This window comes from Octodon degus, unplaced genomic scaffold (assembly GCF_000260255.1).
Source record: "Octodon degus isolate 3935 unplaced genomic scaffold, OctDeg1.0 scaffold00160, whole genome shotgun sequence".
NCBI lineage: Eukaryota > Metazoa > Chordata > Mammalia > Rodentia > Octodontidae > Octodon > Octodon degus.
The window spans coordinates 5,822,059-5,842,859 of NW_004524736.1; the positions used below are offsets into that span (position 1 = coordinate 5,822,059).

Consider the following 20,801-nt stretch of genomic DNA (forward strand, 5'->3'; position numbering starts at 1 on the left):
TGAAACCATTTATTGACAGATAGGGAGCCTGTAAAGGTGAGGGTAAGAGTAGGAAATTAGTTGGCTGGCTCTGTAGTGTTGTTTTGTTTAGTTGAAGTAAAATTCTGAAACTTGCATCGATGTTCAGTAATTCATTTCACATCACCAGGTGTATTAATCTCTTATCTGTGCAGACTTTGGTGTTAATTGGATCTTAGCTTCTGAGTAAGGCATGGCAGAGGCCCATCCACAAAGACTGACCACTTTCTGTGATTCTGTTCAGGTTGGTACAGGGGCAACAGTAGCCACATTGGCTGATGCTTCGGAATTGCCAACCACAGTCACTGTGGCACAAGTGAATTACTCTGCTGTGGCTGATGGAGAGGTAAGAGAAAACATCCTGTCTCCATCTATTTAAATACTCGGATGAATGGGTGAGGGAGAACTGAGAATCCAGAAGAAAAAGTCCTAGCCTTCACATGGTTAGCATTATGTTATTGAAACCTTTCTAGCACTATGCCATGACAGTTTAGGGAGTTATGCCATGTATGTACATTCTGACATTAGAATTCATGGACCACTATTGCCAAAACCCAACTAATAGGAACTTACAGTTTTATATTTGCAATGTAGCGTTTTATGTGATACACTAAAAAAAGGATTATGTGTCTAACCCTTCTCTATGAGAAGAATTACTTGCGGACCTAGTGTGCAGAAACTATGCAATAACTTAAGTAGTTATAAAGAAATAAAAAAATTCTGTAGTCATAAACAGTTTAAAGTTAATCAGGGACAAGTACAAATTATAGAGATGTTGAGAATTAAACACAGAAATACGGTTTTTAAAAATATGGGGGGTGGGGATATAACTGGGTGTCACAGCACCTGTCTGGCAAGCACAAGATTATGAATTTGATTCTTGGTACTGAATAAATAAATATGGAATATTTTGTGTTAACTTTAAAGTATATCATAGCTGTGTGTAGTATTAAGGAGGAATGTTCATGTGAGCTCACAAGTTCAAGACCAAGAGCCTGCCAAATAGCTCAGCAGATTAAAACACCTGCAAGCAGGCACTGGGGCTGGGAGTTCGATCCCCAGGTCTGCCTTGCAGGCCCTCGCCCCCACCCCACCTCCACCCCCGCGGGTGCTGAGATGGCAGTTGAGACTGGGCGTGGTGGCACGCTCCTGTAATCCCAGCTCTTGGGAGGCTATAAACAGGCGGATCACCACAAGTCTGAACTTGTAGTGAGACCCTGAACACCCTGTAGACCCTTCCCTAAAAAAAATATGAAAAAAAAAAAGTTCAAGATGATCATGGGCAACAAGGCAAAATTAATTAGTGCTTATTTATGACATTTTAAAATGTAAATAGTATGAAAACTTATTCTGTCTTCTGATAAGACCACCAGATGATATTAAGTGCTTTGAGTGCAAGAAAAACCAAAGTAGGATGATACCTGATGATAATGTTATGTGATTTTGCTGGAAGAAATAAAACACCAAACTGCAAACACGTGAGAGAAAAGAATCTTAATGAGAACTATTATACATGTAATACTTTTGAAATAGCACAAGTCATTTTGGGTTTTTTTTTAAAAAGTGACTATCAATATTTTGTATTTTGTTTTTGTCTTTTTGAGACAGGGTCTTACTATGCAGTTCAGGCTGGCCTTGAGCTCACTTTGTAGCACAGGCTGGTCTCGAACTTGCAGCAATCCACCTGCCTCAGCCTCTTGAGTGTTGCGTTTACAGGCATGCGCCACCACTGAATGACATATCAGGAAATGTAAATAAAGGAGTATGTTCTATCCATGCAGCAAACTCTTGTGACACCCTAAGCCAAGCACTATAAGTATTACACACAAAGCAGTAAAACCTGCTCTTTTCTGGAAGGAGCATATAGTCAAGCAGTGGCAAAAGAAACCCACAGAGAAGCATGGTGGGTGAGGTAGGGGGCTAGCAGCAAGCCCAGAGCACTCTGGGACTCTGAGAAGACAGGCCTCAGTCTTGGACTATGTGGAAGTGGTATTGTCTCAGGAAACACTTCCTGGAGAGAGTTGCACTAAGTTCAGGGGATGAGAGTAACTAATAAAGCAAAAGGTGAAGGGATGGGAGAAACAAGGCAGAGGCACTGAGTTACAAAGCATGGAATGGTCTCAGTGCACTCTAGCTAATTTGAAAGACCTCTATAGTGACTGTCTCAGAAATACAGAAAATCTAATAGGACATCTTCAACTACTACCCCTGCCCCTTTTGGGGGCATAGATGGTAACATAGGGGTCACACTAGCTCCCCACAGATCAGAATTGAGAGCAACAAGAGCTCAAACAACCCAGCCAATATGCTGAGATTCCAGGATAGAGAATACCAATGGATGAAAGAAATGAACCTAGTTTATCTATATTACCTGCCATATTTCTCTTCCTGTCTCTTCCAGTTTGCTTCCCAACATCTACCATCATCCCATTAATCTCATGCCATATAATTTTGGCTATGACTGTGTTTGTGATGAAACGTAACTTTGCTGAATTCCTGCCATTGGAGTATGGGGACTTGGGAACTGCCCTGGGCCAGGCTCAGGGAGAGAGCAGTACTGTGATGGCTGCAAGTGAGGCTGGGTTAGGCAAGAGGAAGACTGCCAGTGGCTGTATGTGATGGTGCTGCCAGCTCCAGCAGCTGCTTCTGGTTTTGGTGAGACAGTGTCTCCCTATGTAGTTCAGGCTAGCCTTGAGCTCACTGTGTAACCCAGGCTGGCCTTGAACTTAGAGAGATATCTTTTCTTTTTTATTTTTTAGTAGAATCATTGGCCATCTAAAAATCGATAGTGGGGCCGGGAAGATGGCTCAGCAGAATAAGTGCTTCCCTGTCAAGCGTAAGGGCCTGAGTTCAATCCCCAGTTCCGAAATAAATAAATTAATTAATTAAATAAAAATTGACAGTGTAGCTTGCTGTCCAAAGTGGCATTTTTGGCATCAAAGCTCTTTGGAGAAGTGAGCTCATACCTTGGAATCAAGAGTTTAGGGATGGGGCCAGGGAAATGGCTCAGTAGAATAAACGCTTCCCTGGCAAGCATAAGGGCCTGAGTTCAATCCCTGGTTCTGTAAAACAAAAAAAAAAAAAAGTTTAGGGAGTTCCTGAGTAGGTCATTTTATAGCTCTGAGAACCTCTGCCTCTGTAGCAAGGGGCCATGAAAACTTGCTGGCACTGTCATCTTCTTAAGAAACCCCCCCCCCAAAAAAAAAAAAAGAAAACCCAAAGCACCCTCTTTAAGGGAGCTCAAAAGAATGTCTTATTCACTGCAAGGCTTTTGAGAAACATTCTGAGAAGCATTATCATAATTTTAGGATGCTAATAAAACCAAATCAAGAGGTAACTTAAATATCTCTCCTTGAGCTTTTGGCACTTTCTTAGGGACACATTAGGCAGGTATAAGATAAACAGTCACTGAGCCCAGCATTGTGAAGTAGGGACAATAGAGCCCCAGGAAGCACCACTAACATCCTGAGGTCCAGAAAGGTATCAGACCCAAGCATATTTATTACTCCATACATCTGAATAGAAACTGCCTATACTGTCCCCCTACAACTTTTCTTGAAGGGAGATAATTAGGCAATGTTCATTGGGAAAAATGGGTTAAAGTACCTACATACAGGTATCTAGAAGTGAGAAATCTCTCCCGGCAAGGAATTGTGCTATAAATCAGTGGTTTTCAAGGGCCAGGGAGATAGCTCAGTGGCATAAGCACCTGCCTGGCAAGGATAATGTCCTGAGTTTGATCCCCAGTACAAAAAAAAAAAAAAAAAAGTTCACAATGTAAATGTCAGCAGTTCTCAGCCTAGGGCCAGAAGGAACATTTGTCAATATCTAGAGATATATTTGATTTTTGTTTGTTTTTTAATTTTTGAGACAGGGTCTCACCATGAAGTTCAGACTGGCCTTGAACTCACTATGGAGTGCAGGCTGGTCTTGAACTCTCAGCAGTCTTCCTGCCTTAGCCTCCCAAATGTTGAGATTACAGGCATGTGCCACTATACCTGGTACAATATCTAGAGATATTTTTGATTGTCATGACTAAGAAGGTGCCATGGCAGCTAATAGATATCCTGTAATGTGAAGGACAGCCCTCCATAATAGTAGTCAGGCCCAAAATGTTAATGGCCCAAGGTAATGAGAAACCCTAAGCTTCCTAGGACAAAGCTGGCTTCTTATTTACTCTTTTAACAGAGAGTTTAGTTTTTTAGTTTGGGTTTTTCATAATTCCTCAGCCACTAAAGTAAAGCTATATGTATGCACGCACGCACACACACATACACACACACACACACACACACACACACACACACACACACCCTGTCTACATATAAATATATGGCTCTGCGTTTGATCCCCAACACAATCTACAAATATTTATATTTGTTGGGCTGGGGAGGTGGGTCAGTTGTAGAGCTCCTACCCAACGTAAGTAAGTCTCTACTTTTATACCCCAGCACTAGAGGGGGAAAAATTGCTGAGTTTAAGGGCAGCCAGATAGCTCAGCGGATTAAAGTGCTTGCTTAGGCAGAAGCTGGGGCCGGGTTTCTGATCCCTAGCCTGCTGTGCTGGTCCCACCCCTGGGGTATGCTGAGACAGTGATTAAAACTGGACGTAATGGCGCCAGCCTGTGATCCCAGCGCTTGGGAGGCTGAAAACAGAACAATCACTAGGAGTCTGATCTGTGTAGTGAGACCCTGTAGACCCTGTACTAAATACATTTTTTTTAAAAAATTGCTGAGTTTGACAGTTTCCATCAAAAATCAAAATATAAAATAACTGATTTATGATTCTACTTTTAGGAATTTATTCCACAAATAGGTAGATTCTTATGCTATACAAAGTGGTATATGAGGATATTCCACACAGCATTGTTGGTAATAGCAAAAAACTAAAAACAACCTGAATGCTCATTAAAAGATGGCTGGTAAGTCAATCATGGTGTTTATGTGTAGTACAATGCTCTAACAATTATTATGGACCAAGAATGAATGAAGCAGTTCTCTGTGTTCTACAGTGGAATCATTTTAGAGGTATGCTGTTTGAGGGGGGAAGCAAAAAATAAAAGATACATGGACTGTGCTATCATTTTTACCATTAAATTGGAAGAAACAGAAAGGGGAAGACAGGGCCTATGCATGTGTGTGAATGTGATGCATAGAGAGAGAAAATGCCTCTGCAAAGATTAAAAAATGGGTAGCAGTAGTAGACCCTTTGGATAGAATCTGGCGTACTGATATTATTCCCTTTGATACAGTTTGATTTATCATGTGTAACAACGTTTTAAAGTATGTGTATGTTGTGGGGTGGCTTAATCAAGCTAATTAATACATATATTACCTCACATACCTATTTTTTGCAGAAGCTCAATTATATGTATTATCTATTTAAAAGTTTAACCTTAATTTTTAATCAATCATATATTAAAAGTATACAGTGAAAAGTTTTCGTCTCCCATCCAATGCCAAGGAAATATTTTCAATAGATTTGTCCTTTATGCGAATATAAACAAATTCATATATATATATATATATATATATATATCCTTTTTTACACAAATAATAACATAAAAACTCTGTGAACCATAGGTCATGTTGATGTAAAAGTATATATTTATTTGGCAAACGGCATGGCAATTTAGTACAAAAATTTCTGTTTTTAAGAACATAAACCTATCCAAGCATGGTGGCACACACCTGTAATTCCAGCATTTAGGAGGCTGAGGTAGGAGGATTTTTGCAAATTCAAGACCAGCCTGGGCTGCAGAGTGAGCTCAAGGCCAACCTGAACTGCATAGCAAGACCCTGTGTCAAAAGGACAAAAAAAAGAAAAGAAAGAATATAACTCTTCCGTGGCTTTGACTTTTGACTGTCTTGTCCTTTCTACTTCAGGTGGAACAAAACTGGGCCACATTACAGGGAGGTGAGATGACCATCCAGACAACGCAGGCATCAGAGGCCACTCAGGCAGTGGCATCGTTGGCAGAGGCCGCAGTGGCAGCGTCTCAGGAGATGCAACAGGGAGCCACCGTCACCATGGCGCTCAACAGGTGGAGGCAGGGGCAGGACAGATGAGGGTCTTGGGGCTGACTTGTGGAGAGACGCTGCCCCTTGGCTTGTCCTGTGGCAATGGGAACTAATACTTTCCACCTGTACGTACTGTAGGTTGGTTTTGAGGAAGCCCTTATGAAGAAAAATACTTTTTTTCTGCAGCAATGTTTAGGGAGGGAGCTATAGAATGAGACACTCCATTATTAGGGAGTAGTTTCCAAAATATAGTTGTATTATTTTCTCCTAGATTCTTTCTACTGCTTGTTGATAGGAAAGATTATCCCTATAGCATTCATCTTCTTCCTCCTGATATGATGTTATTTTCAAGCAGCCCAAGCATTTTAATTATAGTTGAGCTTGGACCCCGGAGCCAGGCTTCCTGAACTTGAAGCTCAGCCCTGTCACTTTTTAACTGGTTGACCTTGGGCAGTTTATTTGAAGTCTCAATACCCACTCCTTAATTGTCTGTGAAAAGTCATAACCTTACCTGCTTTGCTGAGCTGGCACGAGAACTGCAAAGGTCACTGCATGTGAGAGGCCTTGACCAGTGCTTGGCATGCAGTAAGGGCTGCTGCTATTAGCATGACAGCTATTAGTCACTGAACTCTGTGACGCAGAGGCACCCTACCAGGTAAGCTTGGGAGAGCTTCAGCACATAATTGCTGCAGAAATCGTGCTCTAATGGGGGCCAGGGAGATGGCTCAGTAGAATAAGCTCTTGTCTTGCAAGCACAAGGGCCTGAGTTCAATCCCCGGTTTCCCCAAAAAAAAAAAAGAAAGAAATCGTGCTCTTAGTGGGTAGACTGATTTTGGCAAAACACCTGTCAAACAATTTGAGTGTGCAATTCCCTACTGAATCATATAGTATAGACTATGAACATTGTAGAAGTTTAGAGAGGGAAGTCACCTCCCCCAAATATAAAAACCAACTGCAGTTTAGTTTAGATTGGTTGGGGCAGCTGAAAAGAAGACAGTTCCAAGCTCACATAAATTCTCTTTGAATCCTAGCTCCACTAGTTGGTTTTTGTTTGTTTTGGTTTTTTTTTTGGTGGAACCAGGGATTGAACTGAGGCCCTTGCGCTTACCAGGGAAGCGCTTATTCCACTGAGCCATCTCCCTAGCCCCTCCACCACTTGCTTTTTGCTCTTGGGAAACTTAACCCCTGAGCCTTGGTTTCCTTCTTGTTGTAAAACTAATATTCATCACACAAAGATTCAGTGAAATGATTACAGTAAAGTCCTTCTTAGAGTGGTCAGCTGTTTAGCACTAGAAATTATAGCTGTTGTCATTTAAATTATATTTCAAGATCTGTCTATTCACAGTTGATTATGTTGAAAACTGATTATGAAACCAGCTAGAAAGAGGCAGTTTAGGTGTGCCTTACTAAAGGCTTGGGAACTAATGTTGTAAGACTGGAGATAAGTTACTGATTTTTCAGGCTATAATAAACAGAATTCGGTGGTTGATCCTTAGCTGAAGACTGAAACACACACAAACATCCTTGGCCTCTGAGAATTACCTGAGTTCCTGAGTAACCTGGAATTAAAACATTTCTCAGCCTGTTGAACCATGTCACTTTTTAGCAACTTGAAAGTCTTTCTCAGTGTATTATTACGTGTTGGCTCAGTCTTATTCCTTTCTTTTAAAAGACACATCTAGATAAACTTCCTGAATGCATAGTTCAAGTGAGAACCTCCCTACCTTTAGTCTGTTGACTTCTGTGACTGTGACTTTGGGCCTAACAGGCCATCACTAAAAGCCAGCAAAACTTGAGCTTTCCAGTCAACACTCTGGATGTTCCAGAAGTCCCTGGGAGCCCTGTACATAGTGGAAAATCTGAGGCCCATTCTGACTCCCTCTGCTGTGAGGACCAGGCCTATTTCCCAAGCAGCAAGGGTAATGGTATTCCCTGAGGGCTTGTTAGCAAACTCAGGTGCAGCTGAGGTGGCTACAGTGTTTACACCAAAGGAAGGAGAATGTGTTTTATTGTGGATGAAGGAGGGGCAAAGAGATGTTGAAATCTGTTTGCAATCGAATAGTCCGATGTCCCAATGCATCTTGGGGGAGTGGTGTGTTACTGCTTCTGCCCATGTTGAAGAACCAAACCTGACAGCTAGATGGGACTATAGCAAGCTATCACCCATGGTAATGTCTCAGGCAGGTAGGCTGGACTCAAGGAAAGCCTTTGGTGATGGCTTCTCTGTGGATGAGTTATAGTAAAGCCTTTTAGCCCCTGCCCTCACAGCCTGGCCATGGAGTTCCTTGTTGGAAGTCATCTTAGTAAAAATACAAAGGAATCTAGTCTTTGTTCCTATGGTAACAAAGCAATTTCACAGCCTGCTACCTGCCAGCCTTCTCTGTTTCAGGTGCAGCTGGAACAAGCGTAGTTCTGTAATGATCACCTGTACCTCTGCTGCACAGTAAACAGCAGATGTGGCCACAGGATGAGAAGGGCGAGACCAGCTCTATATGACAGCAGGTGGAGGCTAAGAAGGCAGAGGGACTCCTGCAGCCACAGCCCTTAGAGGGGAAAGAGATCAGGATAGATGCAGGACAGACCTGTTTTTCAACCATGCTGTTAAAAAGTTTCATGCAGCAAATCAGAATGGGGCCTGGATGCTCCATGGCCTTGGCCCATGCTGGTTTTGGGACACCCCAAAGGGCTGAAAAGTAGGTTAATTTTAATTTTTTTTCTATAATTTTATTGAGAAACAAATAGCTATGAGACAGTTTCGATAATTTTCAAAATAAAGAGTAATGAGCATTTTAGGAAGGAAATACAGAGGGAATCAAGGTGAACAAATGGAGAGCAGAGTGTCATAGCTTTAAAAAAAATAAAGAAAAAGAAGCTATTTAATCCAACCAACCAGAATGGAAAGGAAGTAATACCATTGATTTATTTGCTGCCATACTGTGGTGAATTTAAAGTTTGGCTTGATTTCCTTTGGGTAATGAGGAATGAACCCAGGGCCTTCATACTGGGCTACATCTCCAGCCTCCCCACCCGCTTTTATTTGACCATGTCTGAGTTGCCCAGCCTCCAGGTTCTTTTTGCCTCAGCCTTCTAGAATGCTGGGATCACAAGCATATGCAATTATGCCTGGCTGTGAAGTTTTAGTTCTTTAGTTACACAGTCAGAAATTTGTAATCCTAGGGGCCGGGGAGATGGCTCAGTGGAATAAGTGCTTCCCTGGCAAGCGCAAAGGACTGAGTTCAATCCCCGGTTCCACCAAAAAAAAAAAAAAAAAGAAATTTGTAATCCTGCTTAAACAGGTCCTCCTGCAAATTCAGTCCTTCAGTATACTCAATATAGCCCTGGTTTGGAAATGACTTTTGTCTAAAAACTTAAGTGATAAATCAAGAATATTTTAATCTCTATTCATTGTCTGTGGCATAACATGAAACATCCATCACATGCCTAAAATCCCAACACTGTAAGAAGCCAACACAGGAAGATTGCAAATGGTAGCCTATCTTGGGTGAGATCTTGTCTCCAAAAATAATAGAAGTACAGGGGATGTAGTTCAGTGTGAAGGCCTTTACTTTAACCCCACCAAAAAACCTCACTCATCTGTCAACCTGGCACCCCCAGCAGACCCGTTATCCCTGGACATCCCAGGTTCCTCTAAGTTGTTGCTGGTGTTCATCTTTTTTTCCTCATACCATAGGAATTAAAGAAAATAACTTGCAGATATTTAGAACTTGATAGACCAGTGGGTATAGTCAGGTACAGGTATTCCAAGTCAGGACCTGACAGCTGCCCTCAGCATCAGTGCTTTTCTCCTTTCCATGAAGTCGCAGTCACACTGGAAGTATTCTATCATTAATTCATGACAGCTAGACACTGTAAAAATCGGCTGATAATATTTATTGATAGAAGTTTCTTAGAAAAATATTTAAAATTAAGGACCTAGGTACTAAGTACTGGGGCCAGGGAGATGGCTCAGTAGAATAAGTGCTTCCCTGGCAAGTGCAAGGTCCTGAGTTCAATCCCTGGTTCTGCCAAAAAAAAAAAAAAAGGTACTAAATACAGTATTTGTTACATTGTCTCTATTAAATACTTAGCACTTTGCTCTTAAATTCTAGCATGAAAAATGTGAAGCACAGCCTTTGTAGTAATTCTAGATCAGGACTTCCTACTGGCTCTGAGAAAGCAGGCTTAGCTTTTTATCTGGCTGCATGTCACATCTACAACTATGCTTAGCTTTTTGTTCAACTTCAATTATATTCCACTTTTTTTAATAAAAGAAGGAAATAGATTTGAAATAATCATGATCTTGATGGGCATTTAAAAAAATTATAAATTTTGTTTATCTTCTCACCTAGAAGCAGTTGCCATAGTTAGCCAACTTTAACAAAGGAAAAGATCAATTTGTTATAGGGGTACATTCCTATAATCTTGCCTACTCCAGAGACCAAGGCAGGAGAATCACAAATTTCTTTTTATTCTTTTTTTGCAGAACCGGGGATTGAACTCAGGCCCTTGTGCTTGCCAGGCAAGCACTTATTCTACTGAGCTGTCTCCCCGGCCCCGAGAATCACAAGTTTAAAACCAGCCTGGACAATTTAGTGAAACCCTGTTTCAAATTAAAAAATAAAAAGGACTGAGTGTAGTGGCACACACCTGTAATCCCAGCACTTAGGAGGCTGAGGCAAGAGGATCACTGTGAATTTTAGGCCAGCCTGGGCTACATATGGTGAGTTCAAAACCAACCTGAGCTACACAGTGAGACTCTGTCTCAAAAAAAAGATTGGGAGTAAGCAGGAAGGGAAAAATTAACAATTTTGCATTTGTTGTTTTGAATGACTATCAGGCTATTTACATGAGAAAATACACTATTAAGTGGGGTCTGTAAAAACTACATGTATAGGGCCAAAGAGATAGCTCAGCAGACTGAGTGCCCGCCTGGCAAGCACAAGAACCTGGGTTCAATCCCCAGTACCACATACCATGCACTGAACTAGCCACTGAGACCAGGCGTGGTGGCATACGCCTGTAATCCCAGCTCTGGAGAGGCTAAAAAAAGGGGGATCACTGTGAGTCTGAGCTGTGTAGTGAGACCCTATACCAATTTTTTTTTTTTTTTTTTTTTTAATGAAACTGAGGATTGAACTCAGGCCCTTGCACTTACCAGGCAAGCACTTATTCTACTGAGCTATCTCCCTGGCCCCCCAAATACATTTTCAAAATTTAAAAAAAAAAAAAAAAAAAAAAAACCTACATGTATAAGCCACGCATGATGCACACCTATACTCCCACTGCTCTGAGAAGCTAAGATAGGAGGATCACAAACTCAAGCTTAGGGACCTGCGGGTTAGCTCAGTTGTTTAAGCGCCTGTTCATGCAAACGCAGTCAGGCACAGGATACCACGGTTGGATCCCCAGCTCCGCCTGCCTCACCAGACCCGCCCTTAAGACAGCCTGAGCCAGCCAAAAAAAAAATCCTTCTCAAGCACAGCCTGGCCAACTTAGTAACTCAGTAAGACCCTGCCTCAAAATAAAAATGATGGGGATGTAGCTCAGTGCCAAGGCCCTGTGTTAAATCCACATTACAAAAATAAATAAATAAATGAGTAAATGTACACAAAGGAAGACACTAGACAATAATTAGAAGCCATATGAGAATAAATACTTTGATATAGTTAGGATATCAATACTGCTCAAAATATAGTCTGCAGCTTCAGTACAGTTCTTTTAAAATCCCAGTGATAGTTTGTAAAAATAGAAAAATCCATCCTAAAATTCATTTAGATTATCAGTGGGGGGCTGGGGAGATGGCTCAGTAGAATAAGTGCTTGCCTGGCAAGCGGGAGGACCTGCATTGAATCCCCGGTTCCACCAAAAAAAAAAAGATGATCAGTGGGCTGCAAATTGCCAGAATAATATTGAAAAAGAACAAAACTGAAGAACTCACATTTCTGATTTAAATACCTACTACAAAGTTACAATAATCAAAACTCCTAAGGACAGTCATATAAACCAGTCAAGTAGAAGAGGAAGTCCAGAAATAAACCTTATATATAGTTAAGTGACTGATGATAGTGGTGCCGAGACCACCCAGGGGTGAATGAATAGTCTTCAAGGATCAGTGGTGGGGAAGGTGAATATCCATATCCACATGCAAAAGGTTGCAGCTGTACTCATACCTAACAATATATACAAAGATTAAATTCAAAATGGGCCAAAGACCTAAATGTAAAATCTTAGCACCATAAAACTCTTAAAAGAAAACCCCTGACTTAATGAACAAGTTCCAGGAGACCGTTAAGTTGGATTCACACAGAAGTCCAACTTCTAAGTGAATCTTAACTCTGTCTTTTTCTTGTTTCCATGGTTATTAATTTGCATACCTAGCAGACCCCTCCACATCACCACTGCTTTTCCTCTTGCTTCTAGACACCCTGGGCTCTGATTGAGCACTGAACTACTGTACACAGTCGCACTGTGTAGTTAGCAGGCAGCTGCACAGTGTAACAATGTCTAGCAGATACCATGAGCTACTTCTGTGATTTGTTTGCATCTGGGAATGCTCCTAATTCGAGGTCTGTTCATATCTGTGAATGTTCACAACTCAAGTGTCCTAAGTCATGGACTTACTATACCTGAATGAATATTTATGCACATCACAAAAGTATATAGCAAAGAAGAAAAATGGGTAACAGTGCTAGAATAGCTTTTCCTCTAAATAGATGGTTAACATCTTATTATTCTGCAGTATTTGCTTTCCAGTGAAAGGTTTATTATTTTACTGTATTTGTAGAAACAAGTTTAGGCTTACAGTAATGATTTTAAATGTTAAGTTTTCATATTTAGCCCTGCCTGCGTATACAGGAAGACTTGGACTTTTCAGATTTGTGAACTGTTACTTTGTATTTGGAGAAGATGAATATAAAAGTTATTATTTAATATTAATTGAGTAGCAAATCCAGGTTGCTGACTCTTCATATTATCATCCATCCTTGACTTAAAAGGACAGTCTCTGGTGGTCTGCCTTATGTTACTATAAAGGAAAAAGAAAACCTTGTGATTGGCAACCAGAGTGGCTTTATATTGTGAATATGGATCAGAGCTTCCACTATGGCTTGCAAGCACTCAGTTGATATTGGTAATGAGAGACTGATATGAATGCCTTCTGTCCTAAGATACTTGTTACCTAGACTTAAAGAAAATTTATATTAGCTTCATAAATATGTAAGGCCTAAAATTTTTTTGTCTGCTTATTGTTACCATTTTAAAATTAATATTGACTGTCTTTGTTAGCACTGCTATCAAGTATTTACCTTTAGGCTTACAGCCATGGAGCAAGTTAAGAGATCCAAGGAAAGACGGTTTGCCTTGCTGCAGAACTATACTTTTATTCATCTTGCATATCCCCGTCTCCTGTCCCTGTACCCACAGTGAAGCTGCTGCCCATGCTGTCGCCACCCTGGCTGAGGCTACCTTACAAGGAGGGGGACAGATTGTCCTGTCTGGGGAAACTGCAGCAGCTGTTGGAGCACTTACTGGAGTCCAAGATGCTAATGGTAAGATAGCATAAATATTTTATTGAATTTCTTCCCTGTTTCCACTTAAATCTTCTAGCGTGCCTGGCAACAAACCCTCCAGTAAGAAGTTGAGCCTGGTTGGAATTTTTCTTCATGGGTAGCATTTGCTGCCTCGGAAAAAGTTCTGGGGTCCTCTAATTCCTTTCTCTACAAGGAGGCTTGAGGTTTCCTGATGGAAAATGCCATGCTGATGACTATCTAATTGAAGACTTCTTTAGAATGTGGTAATTTTACTGTGACAAGACTTGCTGAGAGGGTACTTTAGATTTTGCTGTGGGGCATGTTTTGTCCTTTACCATCCTGTAGGGCAGGGTAGATCAGTGTGTATGGCTGTACCATTGGTAGGTGGAAGGTTTGTACTCCCTCCAGAAAAGCACCACCTCAAACCTATCCCCAGGTTTAGGCAACAGGCTACAATGAGTGTGCTTTTCTTTTTTTTTTTTCTTTTTTTTTTTTTTCTTTTTTTTTGGGGGTGGTGGTGTTGAAGAGAATGTGCTTTTCTGATAGGTCCTGTGGGCTTTGTTTCCTGTTGTATGTGGCCTCACTGAGAACATCTGGATTTGCCAGTAACGTGCCACCACTCTGCCCTTCTTTGCCAGCTCTTTGACTTCCTGGATATTGGTGAATATCCTGATAAAAGGGATAAAGTTCATAGAAATATGGTGGCAAAAACGTAGAACTCCAGCCCAGCTCTTTGAATCCACCTCAGCAGGCTCTTGGAGTCAGTGGCCAAGAATTGGGCTGTCTGAGAAAGTACCTCAGAAGTCTGGGTCACAGAGGAGGACCATCCCTGATCTGTGAGACGCTGTGTGATTTTTCTTATATATATAATTAAACAGGACAAATTAAGTGCTCTATGGTTTGGGGGAAATGTAGCTTTCTACATACTGGAAAGTGGATAAATAAAATTATACTATTATTTAGGCCCAAAGTTCCTTAATGGCCTCAGTGCCTTAGTCCCCCACCCCTTGTTCTGATAGGTCCTGAAGGACTAAATACACTGCTAGTTGGGAAAGTCTTTGAAGATAGACACGGGGCTGTGTCTTCTTTTGGAAATGGAAAGGAAGAAAATTCTTTGTTCCCCTAGAAAAGAATGGCACAGGAAATTCAGAGCAATTATGACTTCTGAGAATCATTTTCTTTCTTAAAAAAAAAATCTTATACCAACTGCTGCTTTTTCTCTAGGGCTAGGAGATTTCTAAGCTAACCTAAATGGACATACAGGGTAGCCAGGCATGGTGGAACACACCTGAAATCCCAACTAGTTCCAGGGCAGTCTGAAGTACATAGTGAGACCCTGTCTCAGAAAGAAGAGAAACTAAATGGAGATGGGGCTGATCTTAACTAGAATGCTGCAAGATAAAGGACATCTTATATAGCCATGTTAAAGAAAAGTTGCTGCTAGAATCCTACTCCCGTTTCTATGCTGTTTCCATTCCTCATCTGAGTCCTAATCTATGCTGAACAGAAGGTAGAATATTTAGCTATGTGACATTCTTTTGAAGTTTGATTGATGTTACTAGGGATGGAACTGCTAAAAGTCCTTTTTGTAGGTTTGGTTGACTTTATTACCCATTCTAATCATGGATCTATACTCATGAGAACAGATGCTTTATAGTTCTGGCTCCTCCCAACCTCGCCTTTTCAAATGGATATATTTGTAGGTATATTTAAGGACCATCTGGGTATCCAGCTAAGTAACCTATTCAGCCACACAATGAAGTTGAACCACACCTACTACTGATTACTGGGAGCTCCCTCTTTTCAGTAGCCTTGGTTTATGTGAAGCAGTTAATGTTGGACTTCGTATGCTAGCTGCAATTGTGATAAGAGAAAATTCTGTTCTATATCCTAGAAGTCCATAGTTTCAACTGAGCATGGTGATAATGCCTGTAGTCCCAAGCTACTTGGAAGGCTGAGGTTGAAAGATCATTAAACCCACAAATGTTAAGATCAGCCTGAAAAGCAGACCAAGAGCCCATCTCAAAATAAATAAATAAAATAAATAAATAAATAAAATCAGTGGTTCCCCTAAAGCAAGTCATCCTGTTTGTGCCTCCCTATATTTGCTGAGCTCAGACCTTGAATGTTAAACTTCCCCCTTCTCAGTGTACCTTCTCTGCATCAAAGCAGATTGTTGTCTTATGTTTCTCATCCTAGCAACTTTACGCAAAGGCCAATCATCCTGTCTCCCCTTGGGAAGCCTGAGAATAAGGCTAATATTGTAAATGATCGAGATAACATTGATTTTCCTTCTGTCTTGCAACATTTTCGCCCAAAAGGCTACAGGATTTACTCTGCGGCTACTCTGAATTTTCCCACTTCCAGCTAATTTGATATCTGGCTAGAATGTAAAGTTTTCTCTTTTCATTATCCTTTCAGGTAGTATGCTGTTGCCCACCTTCACTTGTGTAATGGCATTTGCCAGTAAATCAAGTTTTATTTTTGGTTTTGTTTTCAATCAAAAATAGCTTCCTACCAAGAACAATTGGCTGATGGCAGGATAAGATCCTAATTATAGGCATAAAACTAACTTGGAAATGGATACTACTGGAAAAACAAATAAATTACAGATTGCAAAATTTGATTAAATAACAGTCTAACTAGCAGAGGGAGGACAGTTACATGTGGGGCTGGAAGAGTGACGTACCAGTGGTAGTGACTAGGGCAGCAAGGGTATAAGATGGCATCCTGTGGGGTCCAAAAACAATACACTTGCACTATATAGCCCTAGTCTAAACACTGACACCACCCCACGTGCCACTACAGGAACTACTCAAGCTCTGGCATTACTTTATTTCACTTGTGTATTCTGTCTTTTTCAGTAGAGATAAGTGAATTTTCGGTATCCTAAGATGGAGTTTTATAGCTTGGTTTGGTTCAGTTTAAAGATTTTCACAGGCACCTTTTCATTGAGATGAAGATAGAATTACCAAAGACTGGAAAAGACCTTAAAGAGTACCTTCCTTTACTTGATCTTTAAAAAAAGAATGTGATTTCCTCTACTATGCATGCTAATGTATACCTGAAATCCCAGCACTTAGGAGGCCAGGGAAATGGCTCAGTGGAATAACTGTTTCCCTGGCAAGTACAAGGGCCTGAGTTCAATCCCCAGTTCTGCTTTAAAAAAAAACAAAACAAACAGAAATCCCAGCACTTGGGAGGCTGAGCCAGGAAGCTCATTGGTAGTTTGAGGCTAGTCTGTACTACATAGTGAGTTCAAGGCCAGCCTAAACTATGTAGTGAGACCCTGTTTCAAAGAAAGAAAATCAAACATCATAACCTCCATACTTTTCTCTTAACACACCCTAACATTTGAGGTTACCCACCTCAGCCTGTTTATTTCCTTTGTCTCCACTGCTTCTTTGCTGGGCTGCAGGTCCTGTGTGCTTCCGTTAACTCATGGCCCTCAAGACCAGCAGATTTTTTTTTCCCCTCCTACTGGGATAACTCAGGGCCTTGCACATACCAGGTAGGCACTATGCCACTGCGCTATATCCCTGATCTTCTTTTTTTTGGGGGGGGGTTGTTCAGGGATTGAACTCAGGACCTTAACCTTGCACATTACCAGGCAGGAGCTTATTCTGCTTAGCTATATCCCTGCCCCCACCTCAAATTTTCTTTTTTGGGGGGTGCTAGTTCAGGCTCCCCTAAGGGCGGGCCTGGTGCAGCTTGTGGAGCTGGGTCCTATGCGCTTGACTGCATTTGCCCAAGCTGTGCTTTAAACAACTGAGCTATCTGGTGAGCCCCCACTCAAATTTTTTTTAACCTAAATAGGATAGTAATTAGGTAATTTGCTTTGGAATATCTTAACTATTTTTGTGTCAAATATTTTTTGAAAAGATCATTTTATAGTGCTTGTTAATATTTCATATTTCCATAATTATGTAATTCTCTATTATTATATATTTAGGTTATTAATATTTTTTATTATAAAGGCAACATTGGCCAGGTGTGGTAACACATACCTATAGTCCGAGCACTCAAGAAGCAGAGGTAGGAGGATTACCATGAGTTTGAGGCTAAGCCGGGCTACATAGCAAGTTCAAAACCAACTTAAACTACTAGCAAGACCCTTCCTCAAATAAATGAACAACAAGTGAATGAAGAGTTTAAAAAATAATAAAGATAGCACTGTGTTAGTACAGTCTTGGCCAAAGCTTTGTTTGCTCTCTACCTCAACCATGCTTGCTTATATTCCCCCAATGCTGTTGAGAACCTACTTCTTTACCTCTCACCAACAACAGCTATTAGCATAATTATAGTATTTTCACCTATTTGGGGGTAGATAATAAGCTATATCTTACTTAATTTGTATTCTTTATTACTAATAGATTTTTTTCCTCCATGGTTTTATCTGCATTTGTGTATTTCATTATTTGCCAACTTCAGGTTTTTTGGGGTTTTTTTAAACCTTTTTTTGTTGGAGTCTTTTTCTTCTCATTATTTTGGAAAACTTTCACATATTAAGGATTTGTTTTTGTTTTGCATCGTTATGTTTCCCCCAATTTATTTTTTAATAGATTCATTTATTTATTTAGACAAGGTCTCACTATACAGTTCAGCCTGACCTCCTGCTCAGGCTAAAAAAAAAAAAAAAAACTTTTGTATCCCCCAAGCTGGTCTCAAATTTACAGCAATCCTCCTGTCTCAACCTCCCAAGAGTGCTGAGATTACAGGCATGCATCACCATGCCAGATTCTGGCCAGTGTGGTATGCCCTGGCTCGGCATGTAGGGCTAGGGATCAAACATGGGACCGTCTGTTTGCTGGCAGGTGCTCATGCCTCTGAGTTATCTTCTCAGCCCTTCCCCAGCTTACTTTTATTTCACTTCTGTAATCTTATTTTTATTTCCATAATTATCTATTGCTTTTACGTTTAATGGATATCTCTGTCCTCAAAATTAGATTAACTATTTTCTTCCAATTTTAATAGTCTTTTTATCTTGAATATTATAAAATATCTGAAATTTATTTTAATGTATAGAATTATATAAAACCCTAGATTGATATTTTCCCTTTTATATAGCCCAGTTTTCTAAGCATCATTTATTTCATTTAAAAAAAGCTTGAAAAAAAAAAAAAGCTTGAAGTCCATCTTTCCTGTACTCATTTGAAATATCATCATCATACACAAATCTTTTTTTTTCTTTCTAAACTAAGAGTTGAACTCAGGACCTTATGCTTACCAGGCAGGTGCTGTGCTGCTGAGCTGTAGTCTGGCCCAGAGCCATATATATCCCAGCTGCAAAATTCTTCAATGGGGTGTATAGGACCTTCAGGGGTGGCCACTTCTATTTCCATTTATGTTTGACTTGTTTTTTGTGCCAAAATATTTTCATCATCGTGATATTAGCACTAGCAATTAGTAAAGAGCCCGTCTTTATACTTGGAGGAAAAACCATCATTCAAAATTTCAGAGAGTGCTTTGGAGAAGTAAACATTATACAGCCTTGGGCGTTCTTTCATCATTCTTATCCTTGTGAGTTTTTTAGTGGCACCACCTGTGCTGTTATGGCTAAGATCTGGGGTCTCAACCTTCTGCCCTTGAGCCCTGGATGAAGGGAAATTGACTGCAGGGCTGTTTAAAAATTAAAGCCAGTGATGAGACATTAACACTACACTTACAAAAGGAGCAGCTCTTCTCATTTATCTTCAGGGCCTTGATATTTCTTTGTTCAAGCCTGGCTTACGCAGGAGTCAGAATTCTTCAACATGAAATTTGTCACAGTTGAGAGAGACCCCACTAAGTCTTTTTTAATATTTATTTATTTTTATTTATTACATTTATTTATTGTGTGTGTGTGTGTGTGTGTGTGTGTGTGGCCAGCTCAGCCCACCAGGGGGCGGGGCTGGCTGGCATGTGGTGCTGGGGGATCGAACCAAGGTCCCTATGCTTTGCCAAGCTTGTTTCAAGTAGGTGCTTTAGACCACTGAGCCATCTCTCCAGCCCCCCACTAAGTCTTTCTATACTGCAGAACAAAGTATGTTTTACTGTCCACCCCATGGCCAAGTCAAACAGTATCAATCTTTAAAACTTCCTTAGGAAAAAAAAGACCCTGTCTTCTCTTAATACTAAATTCTTCTAATACTAATGCCCTGACTTTTTTCCCATCCCTGTTTGTCTTTGGCCTTATTAAAAACTTTTAAAAATAAATACATAAATATAAAAACTTTAAACAATATGGGTTTCTCCAGTTGAATTCAACCTTAACCATGCTTGATAGAGTATCTTTTTTAAAATGGGTCTTTTTTAGCTTTGCTTAGTGGCAGTATTGAAGCCAATGAGATTTATCAGAGGTGCGATTATTGCAAATTAAAAATGGGCCTTTTAGTGGGTCTGGTGCTACATGCTTATAATCCCAGCACACAGGAGGCCAACATGGGAGGATGGAGGGTTCAAAGCCAAAATGGATTACATAGCAAGATCCTCTCAAAATAAGCCAGGCTAGGTGTATGATGGCCCACACCTGTAGTTAGTCTCAAGGCTGAGGCCAGAGGATTAACGCAAGTAGGAAGCCAGCAAAATGATTTGTATTTTCCTGTGACCTATAGCTTAGATCAGAGATACTCCAGAGACTTAGCAGTCTCTGCTATAGAAGGGGGTTTGGAAGAGGAAAGGATGCGGCTCAGTGGAAAGCATGTGCTTTGCGTGAATCACGCTCTGGGCTCGACCCTGACCACCAGGGGGAAAGGTTGTAAAGGTCATTTAACACTGTGGCTGGCTGTTCTTAGTGTCTGGCTGTTCTCGTGGTTGAAAGAAGGAAGAGGAAAATGGGAGGGCTGGCAAGAGATCAGTGCTTCTCACTCTGCACCTCTAATGACCTCTGTGGTCATGGGCAGACAAACTAACCTCTCTAAGCCTTAGCTATGAAATTAGGATAATGATGGTCTGTACTCATAAGGTATGGTGAGCATCAGACAAGATGATTCTTGTCAAGGGCTTAGCATAGGGCCTGATACATAGATGTGTTGTGAATAGGAAACTCATTTGCTGTCAGTATCAGTTGTGGTCCATCAATCTTCAATAGCAGGTAAAGCATTAGGTTCTCTCATTGTGCTTACCTGAGCTTGCTGTTCTCCAGTATAGTTTTTTTTTTTTTTTTTAATTTGTGTGTGTGTGTGTGTGTGTGTGTGTGTGTGTGTCCAGCTCAGCCCACCAGGGGGCAGGGCTGGCTAGCATGTGGTGCTGGGGG

The 20,801-nt window shown here is 40.7% G+C and overlaps 1 protein-coding gene across 12 annotated transcripts in view; it reads left to right on the forward strand.

Annotated features, from left to right (window-relative positions):
* Nrf1 (nuclear respiratory factor 1) overlaps nucleotides 1-20,801 on the forward strand; it is a 184,533-nt gene that overhangs the window by 134,374 nt on the left and 29,358 nt on the right. For all 12 annotated transcript variants that reach the window (XM_004642746.2, XM_023702844.1, XM_023702851.1 and 9 more), the window contains 3 exons: nucleotides 263-364; nucleotides 5,904-6,061; nucleotides 13,461-13,585. In XM_004642746.2, the coding sequence (XP_004642803.1) occupies nucleotides 263-364; nucleotides 5,904-6,061; nucleotides 13,461-13,585 (385 nt within the window). The remainder of the gene's footprint in view (nucleotides 1-262; nucleotides 365-5,903; nucleotides 6,062-13,460; nucleotides 13,586-20,801) is intronic.